This window comes from Phyllopteryx taeniolatus, chromosome 19 (assembly GCF_024500385.1).
Source record: "Phyllopteryx taeniolatus isolate TA_2022b chromosome 19, UOR_Ptae_1.2, whole genome shotgun sequence".
NCBI lineage: Eukaryota > Metazoa > Chordata > Actinopteri > Syngnathiformes > Syngnathidae > Phyllopteryx > Phyllopteryx taeniolatus.
The window spans coordinates 15,231,535-15,251,540 of NC_084520.1; the positions used below are offsets into that span (position 1 = coordinate 15,231,535).

At 42.2% G+C, this 20,006-nt stretch overlaps 1 protein-coding gene across 1 annotated transcript; it reads right to left on the reverse strand.

Annotated features, from left to right (window-relative positions):
• Positions 1–642: 642 nt before the first annotated feature.
• top2a (DNA topoisomerase II alpha) lies at positions 643–15,293 on the reverse strand. The gene is made up of 36 exons (XM_061757262.1): positions 15,237–15,293; positions 15,102–15,161; positions 13,986–14,135; positions 13,823–13,913; positions 13,672–13,735; positions 13,354–13,499; positions 12,809–12,906; positions 12,508–12,720; positions 12,179–12,352; positions 11,910–12,011; positions 11,529–11,666; positions 11,317–11,455; positions 11,085–11,242; positions 9,562–9,687; positions 9,347–9,457; positions 8,908–9,013; positions 8,664–8,773; positions 8,500–8,592; positions 8,296–8,410; positions 8,090–8,211; positions 7,413–7,561; positions 7,081–7,312; positions 6,849–6,983; positions 6,178–6,378; positions 5,900–6,095; positions 5,731–5,822; positions 5,518–5,661; positions 5,349–5,432; positions 4,481–4,690; positions 4,259–4,379; positions 3,995–4,156; positions 1,764–1,932; positions 1,610–1,668; positions 1,392–1,508; positions 1,086–1,300; positions 643–966 (listed from the first exon to the last, which is right to left on the reverse strand). The coding sequence occupies exons 1-36, from the start codon at positions 15,276–15,278 to the stop codon at positions 823–825; spliced, it is 4,788 nt and encodes a 1,595-aa protein (XP_061613246.1). The 5' UTR covers positions 15,279–15,293; the 3' UTR covers positions 643–822.
• Positions 15,294–20,006: the final 4,713 nt, after the last annotated feature.

Here is a 20,006-nt window from a genome sequence, read left to right on the forward strand (position 1 = left end):
ATTAGTACCAGCTGTCCAAACTGGTACTGATGGGTACCTGATCTTTGTGGGTATTGCTGAAAGCCACATGTTGCAATTCCATATTTGAAACATTGCTTATTCATTGATATTGGCCAAAGTCAGCCATCCCCTGGGGCCCCCTTAAGCTAGGGGCCATAAGCAAATGGCAGCTTTGCCTACCCTGTTGCAACACCTCTGGTGGCAAGTGGTAGTGTGTGCACCCTCTTGTGAACAAAATTAGCAATAACAGGTGTTGTTTTTTTTTTTTTTTTTTTTAAGGTAAAATTGCAGTTAGTGTGTTTTATCCCTATGGGCCGGATTGGATTCCCTGACGGGCTGGCTCTGGCCCACGGGCCCTATGTTTGAAACACCTGAAGTGATTCATTCATTCATTCATTCCTCTTCCGTTCCGCTTCTCCTCACTAGGGTCGTGGGCGTGCTGGAGCCTATCCCAGCAATCTTCGGGCGAGAGGCGGGGTACACCCTGAACTGGGCGCCAGCCAATCGCAGGGCACACAGAAACAAACAACCATTCGCGCAAACATTCACACCTACGGGCAATTTAGAGTCATCAGTGATTCATTCTCAGTGTACATAAAATTGACAGTCCATCTTAAAACATTTCCAACATTGTAAGCATGCTAGGCAATCAAAAAACCTGAACTTTATTTGAGAAACAGTTGAACAAACAGTTGACAGTGACAACAACAACAATTGAAATATTCACAGATCTTATATATAATAAAACCTCAACATTAAAACATTTAAAACCAGTAAATGAAATGAAATACAAAATGTGATTACCGGCGTATGAACACTGCTTTAGTCGGAATCCGAGTCGAGGTTGTAGCAAACGGGTTTCTTGGCCCTGCTGGGCTTGTCCTTTGCTGCAAAAGCTAACGGAGCGGCGGATTCCTGGTCTGGCATCTGGAAGCTTTCATCATCGCTCCACTTCCTTCCTTTTTTCTATTTGGGGAGAGAAAGCATCAACATTTCACTATCATGTAGATAACAGTAGGGTATCAGCGGCACAGTCATAAGAGACGGGGAGGGGAGGGCAAACTTCACCTAAATTAAAGACAAACCTTAGCTCCTGCGGTTGATTTGGACATAAGGCGGGACATGAGGTCCCCTGAGTCGCTGTCGGAGTCGTCAGTGATGACCTGTTTCCGTTTGGGCGCGGGCTTCGGCTTCTGTACTTTGGCTTTGCCCTCCGAGTCGCTGGAGTCAAAGGAGGGAACGCTCTTGGACGAAGGTTTGGGTTTGGACAGAGCATCCGCGATGGACGGCTGCTTCACATCTGAGGCGACAATTGAAGCCCGTGATCAATGCAGTCTGTCTCTGAACAAGAAATTGGAGAGCATATTGACATTCATGGGCAGTCTTAACACCTGCAGCCTTCTTGGATGCGGCCGCTTTCTTTGGAGCAGCAGGTTTCTTGGGTGCAGCCTGTTTGGTCTTACGCTGAACTGGGGCTTTTGGCGCGGCCTCCTGCTTGTCAGACTGAGCTGTTCACGATCCGTCAAGAAAAAAAAATTGGGGAAATTTTTGAACTTCCAGATGAGCATTTTTCAAGCTTGTCGCCAAAGAGAGCCAAAAAAATACTTACAGCTTGATTTGCCTCCCAGTTGTTTCCTGGCTGTTGATTTAGCCTTTGTCACTTTTTTTCTGGAGAAGATTTATTTCTTTATTTTAATCTTGGGGTTGGACACCAATGGGCAATAAATATAAAATGCAAACACTTTCCACGGTCTCATACTTACGTCGGCTCCGGTGCTTTGGGAGAGTCCAGGTCGCTGTCCTTCATGGTGCTGGGGTCCGGGGCGAAGCTGTCATCGTCGTCACTGGTGTCAACTTTCCATTTTGGAGCGTCGCTCTTCGCGCAGTCATCAAACTCATCCTCGCTATCAGACATGGAGTACTTGATGGCAGCTGAAAATGAGCAAAACAGACCAAGGGGCTTCAGTAATGCTGGTTGTTGATGACAATGATGAGCTTCTTATTATGGCCATCCATTACAAAAGTGATCTTAAACAGGTCTCAGAGCTGGAACTTCTGCAAAATTATTTGCCATCAATTACGAGGTATCTCTTTTTTTTTTTTTTTTTTTTTTTTTAAAGCGCATACTTATGGGGACCAGGTGCGGCAAAGAAGCGAAGATTAAACCAATAAGAGAATGCAGTTTCGGAAGAAATTATGTGTGAATCCCCAAGAGCTGACGCTGCACTGAAATGCTGCAGAATTAAATTGAAATGTACAATGTGAGACTTACCCTTGAAATGGTTTCAATCAGTCAAGAAATGTGGAAGTAGAATGTTAGTCAGCACCCAAAACTTAATTGAATTTTTTATTTTATTTTAAATACAAATACTCTTGCCTACCTTAGCTTTGGGTCAATTAAAAGTGCTGATACGTTTTTGACGTATAACATGAATCTGACATTTGCAGCTCTCTCATGTTGTTCTCTCTCTTTGAGTTGTACAAGGTGAGGCAAGGGGACCCAAGCAAAATATTTGCAGCTTGGGGGGCACATACCTTGGGGCAAAAATTTCCAACATGCCAATAAATCACGGCTTCTGAAGTTTCCTTTCTGGTCGCACGCAAAACAATGTGACAATGACGGCGCTTGTATAGTCCATTTGTAAGCGGGAGTTAAAGTCACGAGGCACTTTTTTGAAAAAGGTAGGGAAACTCACTAAATTGGCAACGCGGACTTCTTTTCTGACAATGCTCCTCTGTTTTCAGCCACGTTCATGGGAGCAGTCTACGTCAGATTTCAATAGTCCCCCGTATTTTCCGCACCGGATTGTAACGCCCAGTCGCAATTACAGGGTCTATTTCTGTAGCCATTCATAAGGCTCACCGTATTATTCGGCGCATGCCAAAACAAGGTAACGGAAGCAAAACTGTGAGTTTGGTTGAACTTTCTTCTACTACGCATTTAAAAATACACTCACATTATTTTTCGATCAATCTTTTTGTCACAAATCCATCGAAGTCTTCATCTTCTGTATCTGAATTGAACAGCTGGGCAATTTCACCATCAAACATGCCGGTTCCCTCTCGTACTCGTCGGAGTCAGTCTCGTTGCCGGGTGGCTGTCCAGCAATGATGCCGGCTTTCGCGAAAGCTCGGACAACAGTCAAAGGAGATACCTCGGCCCAGGCATCCACAATCCAGTCACATATGGTGGCGTAACTGGCCCGGCGCTGCCTCCCAGTCTTAGTGATGGTGTGTTCGCAGTCTCTCACGCCGCTCGCAACTTCACTTTGAACGCCCCGTTTACACCAATGTCCAGCTGTTGGGAGTTCGCTGGCAGTTGCTGCGCCACGGGAGTCCTTGCGCGGATGGCGAGATGGCGCCTTTTCATAAAACGAACGCAGCAAGACGGACCTCCTTGAAAGTGTTCAATCTTTATGTCTTGTGCTATTGTTATTGCCTTCAGTCGAATGGTGACTGTAGAGACGCTTCTCCCGGCTGTTCTTGTGCTTGATTTTGAATTCTCTCACGGCTGCTCTATTCCCATTTACAACCGCGTAACTGAACTCTCGGCCTGTAGTTTGAATTGTGCCTCGTAAGCATGTCTCTTCGCTGATGCCATTTTCGGGGGTCCTTAGCCAAACAAATGTTGCTTAGCAGTACACAGGAAATACAGTGTACCTACCGGAGGCGTGGCGGAGGCAAGTGTACGTGCTTTACGTAATGTTCTCTAATTGGTTTATCGCTGCCAGCGTACGTAGAGCGTACGTATTACGTTCATATGTCGGTGGGAAATGGTCCGACAGTCAATCAAGCGGAGCGCTTCCCAAACTCGCACAACATTTTGGAACTCAGTGCCCACATAAGGCTCACCGTCGATTTTGGAGAAAATGAAAGGCTTTTAAGTGCACCTTATAGTGCGGAAAATACGGTAATTCCCATGGCATTTAAGGATGCACACCACAATTGGTGTTAGGGTTAATTCTCGTTAGCGAACCCCTGTACTAAAAGCTACCTTTGGTTTTGCGTTGCATCTTCTCTCTGGGGGCAGCAACCTCCTTTACCTCCACTTCACTCTCAGACAGATCGTCACTTTCCTCCTCCGACGTCTGACTCTTTTTGGCCTTCCTGGCAACGGGCTTGAACTGAAGGGTGGTCTGCTTGCCCATCTTTGATCCTTCAACGAAATGGGATACTGTGCAGTATTTCCAAACAACTGGAATTTGACTCCAGTGATTTATTTAGTACTTTTATTCTGTAGTGAAGCAGTCATTTTTACCTTTTTCCTGTAAGGTTGTTTTTGTCTTCTTTGTCAATCGAGCAGCCAGGCCGACTTCCCCGACCGGCTCTGTGTTCTCGTCATCGTCCCCAAACTCCATCTTCACGGTCACATCGTCAGTCTGCAAAGGCACAATTGAGAAAAAAATAATAATTATTCAGTAAAATGATTAAGAATGAGACTCTATCCCAATGTCTGCCTTGTCCAAATGAGATAACGGACCTTGACTTTTTTGCCTCTCTTGCGTTCTCCTTTGAGGAGGTCGGCCTTCCTGTTAGCCTCGGCTTTCATGGCACTGGTGACGCGTGGGATGACTCGCCGGCCCTGCGGCGTGGGCAGAGTTTCCGTTTTGACCTTCATCTTCAAACCTTTGCCTTTAGAAGTCTTCACGATGGGCATTGTGGCGTCCTCCTTCTCTTTGGCTTCAACGCACTGGGGTGAAGAAGTAGGAACAAATGCATCTTTACAATTCATTCAAAGAGCAACGTCCAGTTGTCGCTGAGTCCAAAATACAGCGAACCTGAAGGTGTTGCTGCGCCATGTGTGTTAAATTTGCAGTTGTATTAAAGTTTATAATTACCGCAACAACTATGCTAATTTCCGTTAGCACATCTATGCTGTTTCGCATTAAGCTAGTGGACGTTGCTTACACAAAATAACTTTTGGTTGAACATTTTGGTCTTCAAACTTGTGTTTAATGTGTCAGTTTTAAAGTAACCGAGTCTAAAATTTTTACAACTGAAATGAAATTATTGATAAATATATTCAGTATTCGGTTGAGTTTTTTGTGTTTCGAAGCAGCCCGTTAAATTGAATTAATTGAATGTGCGACGAACCAACAAAAAACAAAGCAGCGGACTCCAAATGGCCATCAGGATGGACTTTGGACAACCCTGCCTTAAAGTGATAGGAATACTTTAAAAAGAGTATTTTATAATAGGATTAGTATTTTAAAAAGTCAAAGATTTTCTCTCTCGGATGTGTCTAAAAATGATGCCCCGATAAACTGGGCACACTGTAATTCAAAGATTGTGAAACAAAGATCAACAGAAATTTTCTACACGGTCAGAGACAAAAAAAAAGCTATTACCTCCAGTTCTTCCGAAAAGGCAGCAAGGTCTTCCTTCCACAGGTCAGGTGGAGACCTCTTCTTCAGCGTGTTCAGCTCTGTTATCTGCAAAACAGTAATTGGGGACAAAAGGTCAAAAAGAGGAAATGTATCAGAAGGAGCAAGATAAGAGCAAAGTTGAGCAACTCACCTTAGCATCTCTCTGCTTGCACAGTTCCTCCTTCTTCTCCTTGGTCAGGAACCACATGGGCATGCCTAGCAGGTAATTGTAGTCTGGACCACTGGTATCCTCCTCTGATGTTTCTTCCTGATCCTCTTCTGCTTGCTCCTCATTCTAATGATCACATGTGATATTTAGTACATTTGGAAGCGGACTAGGTGTACTTTCTTCCCAGGGCTTTACCTTGTCTTGAGCCTGCTTCCAGGCCTTGACTGGGTCAGAGTCATACCCCATTTGCTGCAGCATGCGAATCAGTTCCTTCTTTGGTTTGTTCTCTGTGCATAGACACACAACATTAGCAAATAGGAACTCAAGTCACGGTGACACACGGCATCCTGTAACAGCCACTAACCAATGACCAAGGTGCCCTGGATTTTCTCCAGGATGAAGCGGGCCTGATTGGTGAGCTTGGCGCTCTCTGCCCCCAACATGCCCACCAGCCAGTCCTTTCTCAGTCCATAGTACTTCAACCTCAACTCGAAGAAGTCTTTGAGAATATCCTGCACAGACTCGTACTTCTTCAGGCTGCCCACATGGTCAAACAGAACCTGTAATCAAGACGAAAGTATAAAGTTACTGTGTTCATGAATATATTCTTGCACTTTTATGATGATGACTTGCTGAATGTACCATGGAATTGCAGGTGAATGGATTCTGCAGCTTGAAGACTTTATGGAGGCCTGTAGCCTCCGCCTCCCGCAGCTTCTCCTCCGTCATCTTGATCAGAAACCGCACTGTGGTGTCGGTGTGGTATTCCTTATAGTCTGTGATCAGAGGGGGAACCTTCTCTGTTCCGTTCAGCATCGGCTCCAGAACATTCTCCTTGTAAGTCTGGAACAGAGACAATCAGGTGATGATGTGGTCCGAGTGGAAAAACAAGTTCAACTGTTGCACTGCCGACACATCATTCGGTACAGCTGAACATTTTAATGCGATAATGTCACCACTGTGCAGCTATGAAAATAATATATAAAATGATTTGAAGTTCAATGTTTTGTCATCTGTTTGACTTTTTTCCCCCCCATGGTATAATTTCAGTGTCGGTATCGAGGTACTATTAGAAGTATTATTTTTGTAATTGTAAAACATAACCGGGAAATAAAATATTTGCCCCTGAATTTGATGATCATCATTTGTACGGCTAGTTTTTAAAGACTGTCAGGCTTTCTCGGGCCACAACAAATGATCCGGAGGGCCAGATTTGGCCCTTGAGTTTGTCTCGTGCATTAACCGTTACATGTACCTGATGCTGTGCCTGTTGAGTGTATAATAGGGACGTCTTAATTAAATTGGCAACTAACCTGTGTCCAGGTTTTTACAGGCAATTCAGAGATCTCAATGGTGGTGGAGTCAATGATGGCCAGCTCTCCACAGACGATGTACTGATTGTCCATCAGCTGATCAATTGTTCCTTTGAAGCCTTTATAGTTAGGAAGCTTAAAGACGACAAAAAAAATGAATAAAAATAATTAGCATCATCTTCCCTGTCGGTCCACTTGTTAGATCCAAAAACAAGTACTGTATCTCGCTCACCATGGGTAGTGGCTCCTCTCCATTGAGCATGCGCGTCATGTTGGTGACGATCTCTCGGACGTCGTAGTTGGGGATTCTGCTAGCCCAGCCTGTGCCGATACCATCAGAGCCGTTGACCAGCACGGTAGGGATGATGGGAATGTACCACTCGGGTTCCACGCGCTGGTTGTCGTCGTAGTTGTACTTCAGCAGATTGTCATCCATCGCCGGGAAAAGAAGGCGGGCCAGAGGGCTGAAGGGTTTGGATTTTGTGCATATTATTGAACTGCCACTACATTTCTCTTCAGCAAATTTATCAAGCAACATTTTACAGGTAAATGCCGACTGCTGACCTGAGCATGGTGAAAATGTAACGGGGGCTGGCAGAGTCCTTGCCACCGTGCAGCCTTGTTCCAAACTGACCAAGAGGCTGCAACAAGTTCAAGTTGTTGCTTCCCACAAAGTTCTGGGCTAATCCAACAATGGTCATCATCAGAGAAACCTGGAAATCAAGTTTTGTTTTGTCAATTACATTAAGCGATAGAAGAGTGGGTGAAGCCATTGTCATTCAACTCAAAACAGCCATAAGTGCTACTGTGTACATATATAGAGTACTGAGCAAAGGTTTTAGCTTCCCACAGGGGTCAGTATGACCTGTAAAACATTATTTAACCGGACACAGAATCATATTGGCACTCCCTGTCTTTTCTTCATCCCCCATTAACCAAGAAGTAGCCTACTAACTAACAACAACAACAACAACAACAAAAATTGACAAACCCAAATACAAAGCTCACGATAGTTCGGCCTTTTTGGAGGTCTGTAGTCTACTTAGTGGCCTTCAAGGTATTTAATGGTATTACGGCATTGTTAAAATAAATGTAACGGTGGCCTAAGACATTTGCACAATACTATACATACGAACACAGGTCAACTGTTTGCTGACAGTTGTTACCACAGTTGTACATTGCCATATGTAACCCAATTCAGCTAATCACAGCAAGAGTCATGGGCCAACTGTGACAGCTACCTCTCCGTGATGATACGCTGACGTCTCAGCCACTGAACCGGCCAACTGGGCCACCTTCACCTCCCGTTTGTCATTTCTCTTGAAGCAGCAGAACAGTACCTTCCTCTGGCCTGGCTTCAGCCCTAAGACAAACCAAGACAAACACGCGCGTCAGGGCCGTTCCCAAACTTAACAGTGTCTCCGAAACTGCGGCTGTATTAACGCACCATCCACCAGGCAGGGAATGGACCGCTCATTGTCAGAGTTGGAGAAAAGTACCAGCTCCTTGTTGACAAAGTCGTTGTAGGAGAGATGCTTGGTGGACTGACTGTAGAGATACTCCTGCGGACAGGGAGCAAAACAGTAACTTTGGAATAACTTGTGAACAAGGTAAACTGATCAAAACAAATTTAAATGAAGCTATAGTCAACCTCAGGCAGGTTGTGCTCCTTCCGCTGGCGTCTGTTGACCATGAAATTGGTGAGCCACTCTTTGCGCTCGTCCACTTTTTTCTTGCTAAAGGCCTAGCACAAAGGAGGATGATGTATATTTTGTTTGTTTAAAAAAAACAAAACGACAAACAGACATGACTTACAAGGGTGATTGCTTCATCGTCTTCAGGCCCGGAATATTTGAATGGAATACGATGTCTCTGCATGTCAGAGAAATACTCCTTGGCCTCTTGCGACGTGCTAGTTCCCAAACCTGATTGGAGAGAGGCGGAACAGACGTCCAATTAGAAAGAGCAGCAGAACACAAACCAAAAACCGTGATATCGGTCAGGTATAGAGGGAAGCTTACTTGGCTTGTTTACTACCACACAGGGGTTTGTGACAAACCTTTGTAGTATTTGACTTTCCAAGATTTGTGGTTGGCCTGGCTCTCCTTCCATGCATTGAATTCTGGGATACTGTAGAATGACAGCTGGGATTTCTTGAATGATGCCTGAAGACAGGAATATAAGAAACAAATTGACTTCCAACAACTGTGCCATGACAGATCATCAGCTTTGGCGCAGATATTGTCCAATTATTTATTTAATACAAATTTTTTTATCTTTGTTCATCTATATATGACAGCAATGTATAGTGACAGGCAGAACAATTAAATTATCTTCCACTATCTGACAAAAGGCACATTTACCCCATTATAAGCCTCAAATTTCCCACTGACTCAATAAAGGTTGCGAAACAGATTTTGATGGGTATTACAAATAATTTCAGATTTGCAAGATTTGGGCACCAGGTGGCAGCGTTGTCACAAAATCCAGCTACATACTTTGATGAGCGGAGTGATGAACTCTTCCAGGAAGTTGTGGCGCAGCAATGACGGCCAGTTGTAGTGGATGAAGTTTATCAGCAAACCTTTAATGTGGGAGCCGTCTTGATCCTGTTACAAATGTTATACAATTAAGGTAACACAGTGACACTTGGATGGTTTGGATCGAACGCATTTGGGGGTGGAAAAAAGTTGAAAGGACACTAAAAACAAACCTGATCAGTCATGATCATGATCTTGCCATAGCGCAAGGACTTGAGCGACTCGGGGTCACTGTAGTTCTTTTTGTACTGCAGGCCGAGGATCTTGATGACGTTGTTGATCTCTGCGTTCTCCATAATCTGCGAGAGACATTCTATCAATAAGAACAACTCCAACACAGCAAGCAAATATACTACAGTGAAGTGTTTCTCAAACTAGGGTGCTGGAGCTGAAACTTATTTGTTGCATCATTAAAAAACAAAAAGAAAAAAACAGTATATGGAGACTGGCACAGCAATAAATCACATCAATTACAATCTCACTATATTAACTTTGGGTCATTTAAAAGCTCTGATATGATTGTGACGCATGACAGTTCTGCATTTCTTGCTTCATCACACACTTCTTTTCCAGTTGTACCGGTGACTCAGGGTGAACTCAGCAAAATATTTGCAGCTCAAAAGCACACACCTCTGGTCAAAGGTTTCCAAAATGTCAATAAATCCCTGCTTTTGAAACATAAATGGTCCCTTATCTTTGTCAGTTAACTCTGTAATTGTCTTCCGGGTGGCTACTTTCTTTTCATACGCAAAACAATGTGCAAATGATTACAATCATGATGTCTTTTTCTTAGTGATAAATAAACCCGCTAGTTGCGTAAAAAAAAGGTCCACACAGCAGCCCCAAAAGTTGCCACATAAGGTGACCAAATCGCAAATTTGGCAACATTGACTGTGCATGTACTTCGATCGATGGACTTTCAAAGTTTAATTCACACCCTTGGTTAAAGGTCCTACCTATTAAACAGGGCATGAATATCTAGGTTGAAATATTCAAAAAGTAATTCCCAGTAGTTGTTTAGTTGGTATTAGGATGACGAGGGGGGCCCTTTGAGAAATGTCCACCCTGAATAACCCAATTGACAATACAGGGTGTTCAATAAGCTTCCATACATAGACATTTTCTTTATGAAAACCATTAGTTTACAGTATCCTCTATATGACTACCACTGTTTTGAAAACACATTTCAATGCATGTCCTTCACTACTCAAGAGCACAGCTGGAATTCTTCTTGTAATAGCGTTGGTGATGGGTTCCTTGAGATAATTTATTTTTTGCATTTATTCCTGTTAAACCATGACCGTCAAATGTGCCCAAAGATGAACCGTTAAGTGGGACAAAATCTGGAGATCTGGGAGGCCACTACACAGGACCACGCGGACAAATCCAAGCATCTGGAAATTGCTGGTCTAATCATTGACGCACATGAATACCATAATGAGATGAAGCTTCATTTCCGTATGTATGATTCGGCATCACATTGGGGTAGTAGAGGGATGCTACACTGCCCTGCAGGAGCTGGTGCCACACTACAAAATGGCCACCAATCCAGGCACATCATCTCCCAGCATGCCTTACAACCATAACAGGTTTGGCGGCTAAAGCCAACTGATTAAGAAAGGCCTGCAAAAGTGGAGAGAAAAAGGAACAAACGACATGGAGGAAAGTAGTTTGAGATTTTTAAGAAAAATCTGACCTGCTTGTGAGAGGCCTCTCGCACGTTGAGAATTTTTCCTCTTAGGGGGAATACGCCATAGCGATCCCTGCCGACTACGCCCAGCCCAGACACAGCCAGCGTCTTGGCCGAGTCTCCCTCAGTGAGGATCAGCGTGCAGCCGATGGAGTTCTTGCCACCTGCCAGACGGCAGCCATTACAGGTTGTTGCCCCACTGGCCTGTCTCCACAGTGCTGAAGTGAGAAAACAGTACCTGCGTCGTTGGCATCATCCAGCTTGGGCACCCCTTTGATTTTGGTGTGTTTGACTGCTGAGCACTTCTTGTTGAGCTGCAGCTGAGCTTTGAACTTCACCCAGTTCATGATGTTTTCGACAATTCCGCAGTTGGTGGCCTGTTGTGTGGAGACGAGTTAGCGAACTGAAGAGAGCTTAGAGAGGATGTGAGGCATGCCGGCGGTCCTTTACCTGTTTAATGAATTTCTCGCTGAGCGAGCAAGTAGAGCCGAAGTTCTTATGCTGCAAAGTCATGTTCTCTTTAGTTTGAGAGTCAAACGTGGGGTTCTCAATCTGGCAGTTCACAAACAGCCACATGTGGTTTTTCACCTGAATGGGAATGGAAATGAGTCATGTGACTTGGCAACATCAAAATAAACACTCTGCTCACCACCATGAATACAGATCACAGAATGTTCTTTTGATAAAAAAATAAAAATTAAAAAGTCTCTATATTGCAGATTTTCACTGACTGCAGGCCGCCCAGAAACGTACTCCAGGCTATAAGCATGAGTTTACTGTATAACCATACCATAGTGGTCCAGGGTTTCTGTGCATAAAAAAAACATTTACCTGGAAAGGTTTGACCACCACGCCAGCTTTGTTCTTCTTCTTCACAACGTCAATGAGCTTGCTCACCACCTGATCGGCCACATAATCTGCGTGCCTCCCACCCTAAGGTTCAGAGGACAATTATTAGAACCTACTTAGCAAAACACCCACATTAATCCTTTCAATTGCTTTATTGACTTGTCAGAGAAGTCACATTACCCCCTCATCACCCTTGTAATGCATCTGAATAAGTGGATTGAGAGGACACCTAATCCGGTGTAACAGTGTACCTTGGTTGTGGCAATGCTGTTGACAAAGCTGATTTGCTGGAAGCCCTTCTCGCTCACGGTGAGGCAGACCTCCCAGCGCCCGTTGACAACCTCGTGAACCACCGTGAGCTCATTGCCCGTCTCGTTCACTTTGTCCTTCAAGTACAAGCCCACGTAGCTTCGGAAATCTGTAACCTGGGGTGCAGGGTGACAAGGAAACTTAATACAGACACAGTGGAAATGTTGTTTTATATAGCCATGTCACAGGAAATGTGTAAAACGAGAACTGTATTACAGCCTGAATAAGGAGATCTAACACTTCCTGATAAGGAGACAACATGTTAACTAACAGGCAGTCTTTTGCTGTTGAAGAACACACGGACACCCTTGCTACATCCAGCAATGTCGTAGGCCCTCCTGGTCATCAGGGCCACCGTGTCTTTATCCAGGATGCTCATCTTAAACTTGGGCAGATCTGGCCGAAAGGTGACGCAGGTGAAATCCTCTCCGTCAAAGGATTTGATGCTAGGATCCCCGGCCCTGCCCATGTTGTCGTACCAGGTCTGTGGCAAGACAAGTGCTTACGTGAAGTGACATTTGAAGGAAAGAGCCCAAGTAAACGTTCTGTAATATTTGCTATTTAGTCTTTACCTGTCGAAAAGTCTTCTTTGATTCTTTGCAAGCGGTCTCAACGGTGAACTTTGTGCTGAAGATGTTGCACAGCTTGGCACCATATCCATTACGTCCACCTATAAATGCAGGCGTAGACCACAGGTATCAAAGTCTAGTGCCGGGTGCCAGAGCCAACCTGTGAGGCCATTTCAGGTCGGGCGCTGAGACAAATCTTCTGTCTGCTTCATGTTTCTTGCGCAAATCTGCACCAACTTTGCAAACTGTACTTATATATGGACAAACCAAGTCTTGCAGTTTGGCAGCACATTTACTGTAGAATTGATCAAGAAATGCCAGTTAATGTTAACTTTATTTGGTAGGAGGATAAATAAAGCAAATCCCAGAGAGGAAGAAAAAAAAAAAACATTGCTTTGAATAATGTTACTTGATTTATCAATTAAAACTGGATTTTTGTTTAGAAAGAAAAAAAAAGAAAAAAAGCAGAGGCGAAGGGATTTTATTTCAAGGCTGTCGAACCCAACTCTAAATTATAGTCAACCATATTGCACAATGGCTAATCTTACCTGTGACCTTCTTTTCGTCATCGTCATAGTTGCTGGAAGTGAGGAGCTGTCCAAAAATGAGAGCAGGCACATACACTTTCTCCACCTTGTGCTCCACCACCGGGATCCCCTTGCCATTATTCCATACACTGATCGTGTTGTTTTCACTGGAAGGGAGATAGGAAGGGGGGGGAGAGAACCACTGTGAAAACGCATAAAGGCTAGTTGAGTTGACTATGATTTGGATAAATTATTTTATTTATTTATTTTTTGCTGGTGTCAGCCGGGATGTTCCACTGCACCTAACCTGATCTGGTTATTCAAGCATGTCATACTCACACATCAATGTTGATTTTGATGCAGGACATGCTCTTATCTCTCTGCTTATTGTCTGCAGCATTTACTGTGAGAAGGGAGGGAATACTTTCATGAGAAAACAAATAAAAATTGCCATTTGACTGTAAGACAATTAGATTTTTTTTTTTCTTACCAAGGATCTCATCAAAAATCTTATAAAGCCCTGGCACGAATGTCACGTCCCGGCAATTCATTCCAATGTCTTCATCATACACCCACATTTGCTGAGGAAAAACGAAACGGGTGGGTTCGCATGCATGCTTCAGATCCAGCTGAGGACTTGAATCAAGTCTTACCTGCGTGACAGTCTCTACTGAGCCGATGTAAGAATCAGGTCGGAGCAAAATGTGCTCCAACTGAGTCTTCTTCTGGTAGATCCTCTCCACTGACAAGCGCTTGGGATCCTTCTTGGTCTTCTCCAGTGGCTTGTTGTCAAAGAAATTTAGCTGTTGAGGAGACAAATTTAAGTCACTTGATTAGATTATTATTTTTTTTTGTCAATGTCTTTATGTCTCAAAAGTGTTCTCTGTCAATTGACTGTCTGTTGTCGTACTAGAGCGGCTCCAACTGCCGGAGACAAATTCCTTGTGTGTTTTTTGGACATACTTGGCAAATAAAGATGATTCTGATTGTTTAAAGTACTGGCGTTAACACCTCTAATTCCTTATGCTCATGATAACTGTGTACTATATGTTCAAACTTTCTGCCACAGATCACGCCTGGCACTTTGTTCAGTTATTTCTTTTAATAACATCGTAATAATGCTGATCGTTTTGGTCAAATTACGGTACGATTACCACTCGTGATACTTGGGCTCTCCCAAGTGGTAGGTGAAAGAATCGTTGAATAAATATTTTCTCTTAACTGTGCCGTTATAGTGGTTTTGACTATATATATATATATATATATATATATATATATATATATATATATATCCCCAGTATGGTGCTGTTCAGTCCCCCCCCCCCATTTATTTAGGTTAAATTTTTTATTTAATATATACAGGCAGTACATTATTATTAGTATTATTTAAGTACTGTTTTTCTTTATTTGACTACTACTGTATTTGTCATGACGGTGGTGTTGTGTCACAAGTGACTTTACAGTTAATTGGAGTAGATACACATATCATTTAAAGTCTGACGCCATTTTGTTCTTTGTGGGATATTAAACCAGTTTACCCCTAACCCTTTAGGTTTGAACTGTACCGTACCAAATCTCTGCAAGAAGAAACTACACTAAGTATTACGTTTCTTTCTCATTTGTCTCCGTAAACTGGTGTGGACAAAAATATTGACCACTGTTTTGTTTTTTTTCGTACCAATGTTAAGGTAACGTTGGTCGCCAACTTTAGCCAGCTAGCTAATTAGTTGTAGTTTAACGTCCGAGCTTGATAGAGAAGAGTCACTTACCTTCAGTGGTTCACCCATTTTCTTCTCCTTTGTTCTACGGGGATATCCGTTCAGTGTTGGCTTTGTTTAAAACAATCAAACGAGTTAATATCTGATAAAATAAAAACGTCTACACGACAACAAACGGAGCGCTACCTGAAAGGAAATGGAGTGGAGTGGGACCCCAGTTTGAAACATCCGACTGTTCCTGGCGCCAGTTTACAATAACCAATGAGACGACGGGAACGTGACCAGTTCCTCCAATGGTAGGCTCGGAACCAACCTCTTTTGGGAAATGACCAATCAGTGAGACTGTCGTCACTTCAAGTATCCACTTTGGATCCGAAGGCCAATCGGCTTCGCTTAAAAGGCGATTTATTCAAGAAACCGTTTACTACCACATTTACACGTATTCATTTATCGAATTAAATAATTGTCTTAATTATTGTAAATAATACAATAAACTTTAAAACGATATCATCTTAAATATAGGTAAATTAACTATAAATGATACAATTCAAAATTGAGTATGAATTATTATTTTACGACTGCAATAAAATATTTTACATACATTTAGGCATTTTCCCTAAAATCGGTTGATTAAAAAAATGATTTTAAAACATTATCTAAATAAATAACTTAATTGGTTTATTATATGTAATGCAATCTATTATTTTAAAATATAGTAATTTATTAAATACAGGTAATGTCATTCTAAGTAAATTCATCACAAAATTATAGAAATGAAAAATAGTATGACCCATTAATCTTTGACAAAAATAAACTATTTTACATACACACAAACACATTTTAAAAACGTAATTTTATTAAATACAGTTAAATTAATTTTAAGTAAATTAATAACAAGTGATAAAAATGAAAAATAGTATAAATCATTATTTTATAATGGTTTACATGCACCTTTAAATTTTTCTTTTACCTCATCCACTAATGACCAGACCCATCTGTCCCTTTTGAAAACAATGCTGCACTACTTTAAATCCATTTAATTGTACATCAAATTGCTAAGCTATCCGCCAAACTTCCAAACGTATCCAAATTCAGCAGCTTCCCAAACCAAGTGCCAAATATCTCAACGATTGTGTTCAAGAGGTTGGCACTGGGGACCTCACTTTCATCTGTTCCTTCGTTTCCTTTCAACCCTTTGCCACAGTCGAATGAAAATGCTTCGTCCTTGCGGGAGCATGCAATCATCCAGGGGGTTTCTTGTGTGAATCGCCGGCTGGGATTGTGACTGACAAGTAAGCGACTTAAATAAGAGTGCCGTGCACCTTGACAGTCTGCCGGCGGTCGATGGAAATGCAATGATGCGATGCCTCTTGTCATGCTTATCTTGTCTTCATTGCAGGCCTCTCAGCTGACCTGGACTCGGTGGTTAAAGCCCTGCGTGTTTCAATGAATAACATTAGTCCGCATGTATTGGAATACTGGAAGGAGAGAGGCAGTGGCGTGCAAACGTGGGGGGGCGCGACCACGGTGGTGGCCACAGGCATCCACCGGGGGGCATCCAAACGGGCTTAGGTGGGCATTGATGGCAAGGGCCACTTGGGGAAAGTATAATATCGACGTGGAGCAGGTCAGAACTCCTCATTCAGCCACAGTAATGTTAGTTGTTCTTCACAGAGGATTAACAAATAAATAAAAATAAAAAATAAAAAAATAAAAATATATATATATGCCTGTGAGTATTCTTTTATTATCTGTCTACATAAGTTGCTCCACCGTTTGTGTTCAATTATCCGCTCCTTAAAGGGTTAAAACGCTTTGAAATAGACGCCGCTCGTTAGCCCATCTGGCATCTCGCATTGTGTGGTAGCATTAAGCTAAGCAAAAAACAAAGTCATGCGGTTTGTTTAAAATACATGATGTGTTATTGCCTTTGTTTGCTGTTTAGTTGGACAGTCAACTTGGCTTGTATCTCGAAAAAAAAACTACAAAGTTGGGTCACTTGTATCTCAAGGCACCGCTGTGCTATTCAATGGAGTAGTGAGCCTGATGACAGAGTGAATTCAATTCTTAAATCAGGGTACCACCGTGTGCACCAGTTTGTGAACAACGAACAGTACATTTATCGTAAGAAGATAGATTTTGTTTTATGTATAGAGTCACACTCGATCTTCTTCTTTCAAACTTGTGGGCATTTGAAAAGAAGGGAAGACAAAGTACTTTCCATCCCAAAATAGGCACCCATCTGACGTGGGGCAGACGTTGTTAGTAAAGTAGATGGATGGCCGGGCTCTCGGCGCCACCTGTTCTCCTGTTTATTTATTGACGACGCTGCGTTTTTTTTTTTTTCTCAGGCTGCCACAGTAGAAGCGGAGGAGAAAACATGGAGTCATAGATGTGTATAAAAGTGATGTTTAATAACAGGGGTGTGCTGCCCCATTTGTTTTTTTTAACATGACAGGAAATGACGACTGATTCCAACTGGGCAGATAACATCATCCTTCCTAAAGAAACACTCCTTTCTTGTGAGACAATGTGAAAATGATTTCAATTTTCGTTTACTTCCAAGCGGGAATTCAACTTATCAGTGCTTTTTGGAAAAACAGACGCTCGATGGGTCAGAAAAGTTGATAAATATAGCGAACAGGTCACTAAGTTGGAAACACTGGTGACGCTTTTATAAACTACAGTAGCTCTTCTCTATCGGCCAACATGTTGTTAGTGTAAGCAGTACAAGTAACGAAGCTGCAAAAAAAAATAAAAATCCTTTAAATAAACTTGAATTACGTGATAAAATCGAATAAAATCAATTCATCTTGGCTCTCTGCTCACCATACATACCACAACCTGCACACATCTTTGTTCCAAATGTCCACATGACTTTCGCTTGATCTTCTTTTCAATTTTCTGCTCCAAACGAACGGAACACTCTTCCAACAAATAATAAAACTCACCCCATTCATCCCAATGTCATTGTTTAAAAATATATATTTTTTTTTATTTTGCTTTGTTTTACTCAGCTGCATGCCGCAAGGTCGGGATTGCAAATAAAAATCTGTTCTTAGCTGGATAAATAAATGAATACTTTCACAAGGTCATTTTTATTCAAATGTCACTTCAAGATAACTACTTCTGCACCCAGTAACAAAATGATGGGAATGTAAAGTATTTTCAAGCCTGCTTTTGAGGATGCTCTTATTCACAGTGTGTCCTTAACTTTGGGACAAATCCTGACCTTTAAGGTGAACTCAGCTCCCCCTGACTATTATTGTGAATATGCCTGACAGACACAAAATGCAGGGCAAGGAATGACTGTGTTTGTTTTTCTTTTTTAAGAGCAGTGGGAAAGCAACTTCTCTCTTGTGTTGGCAGGCAGCTGTAACATCCAATTCTGTGATGCAATTTTGTTGCTTGTTAGTAGCGAAGCGATATCGCCAGGGGCTGTAACAATATAGATTCTGCGGTATGCGCGGGCAGTAAAGCGACAACGAATGTTTTGATATCAGTGGTAATTACATCAGTCGTCTGTTTATATAATAGCATCGCATATGGGAGTATATCTGTCCTATCTGAGTTTGTATTGAAATTCCTGAATTTGAATTTTTTTTAACTTCTGAGTTTGAATTTACCATCAAAATATTTAGGAAATAGTTTTAGATCAGCAACAAAATGTTCCGGATTCTTCCAAATGCAATAGTTTCAGAGAGAAAAAAAAAAATCAAATCTAAAAAAAACCTCTCAAATTACTCTTATCTCAAGGCGTCACTGTACTTCCATAAATTTAAATCCTAATCTGTTGTGAGTGCCAACTATCAAATGTTTGCATCCTTTCCATGACCATTTCCCAACAATTTGAAAAGACTGCTGCCAGATCAGGTGGCACCTATTATGACTGGCTGTTCCTGCTTTCAAAATAAATCCCTTTGATGCACCTTTCTCTTGTGTAAGAGCCAGTCAAGAAACGCAGGAAAAGAAATAAATAACGTCGGCTAATGTATTCACACAGACCAGGCGGGATGTTTGATGTTGCTCGGTGGATGTGGACTACGCCCAGGAGCACTGGAGGAATGAAAAATGAGAATGAACGAGAAAAATTCATAATGACTTCTCTACTTCCACTGCAGCACAAGGGGCTCTTCTTATGCAAATTCCCCTCGCAGGGATTACTGTCATCTCACAGGTGCTCCTTTTATCAGGAATGCAGACTGGAGCAGAAGCATACATAATGAGGCTCGGTTAATTGACTTGGAAGTGCAGTCGATCCGAACTAATGCTCGCGCGTGCGTACGAGCTGGCCGCGCAAGCTTTTGAAGTAACCTGATAAAAGTGAGGACTTGATTGACTGGCGGCACACTCTCGCCTGTAGGAGAGTCCAACTAATTCTGTTTCTGCTCGCTCGCTATCTGCTCTTCTTCTAAATGAAGAACAAGAACACTCGCGGTTGACAAAGTAGTGCATACTGATTTGCAGTCTTTGACACAGTATTAGGGCTGGGCGATATGGCCTTAAAATAAATTATATTGAACCTAAATTCAAACATTTGTTCCATGAAATGTTATTAATCTATTCCCAACCTCTATTCTCTTCATTTTGTAGTGTTTTTCTTGGCTGCACATATTTTATTTGTCGCAATGTCAATGTAATCCGCCCAGGGCCTTCAGAATCAGTAGGCCTGCCAGATGTAATGTAAACTATACAGTGGCACCTTGCAATCTGAGTTTAATTTGTTTCAGGTCCACGCTTGTAACTCAAAACCTGTATACTGTATCTCAAATCGTCTTTCCGCATTGAAATGAATGGAAAAGCCATTAATCCGTTCCTGCCTCCCCCAAAAAACAACAAAAATGTTAGCAATGTGTTTCTTACTACAAAAAAAAATGCACTTTATATTATTGTGCTTTATAAAAAAACATACAGTAATGACAAAAAGACATACAATATAAAGAAATTAAACAGGTT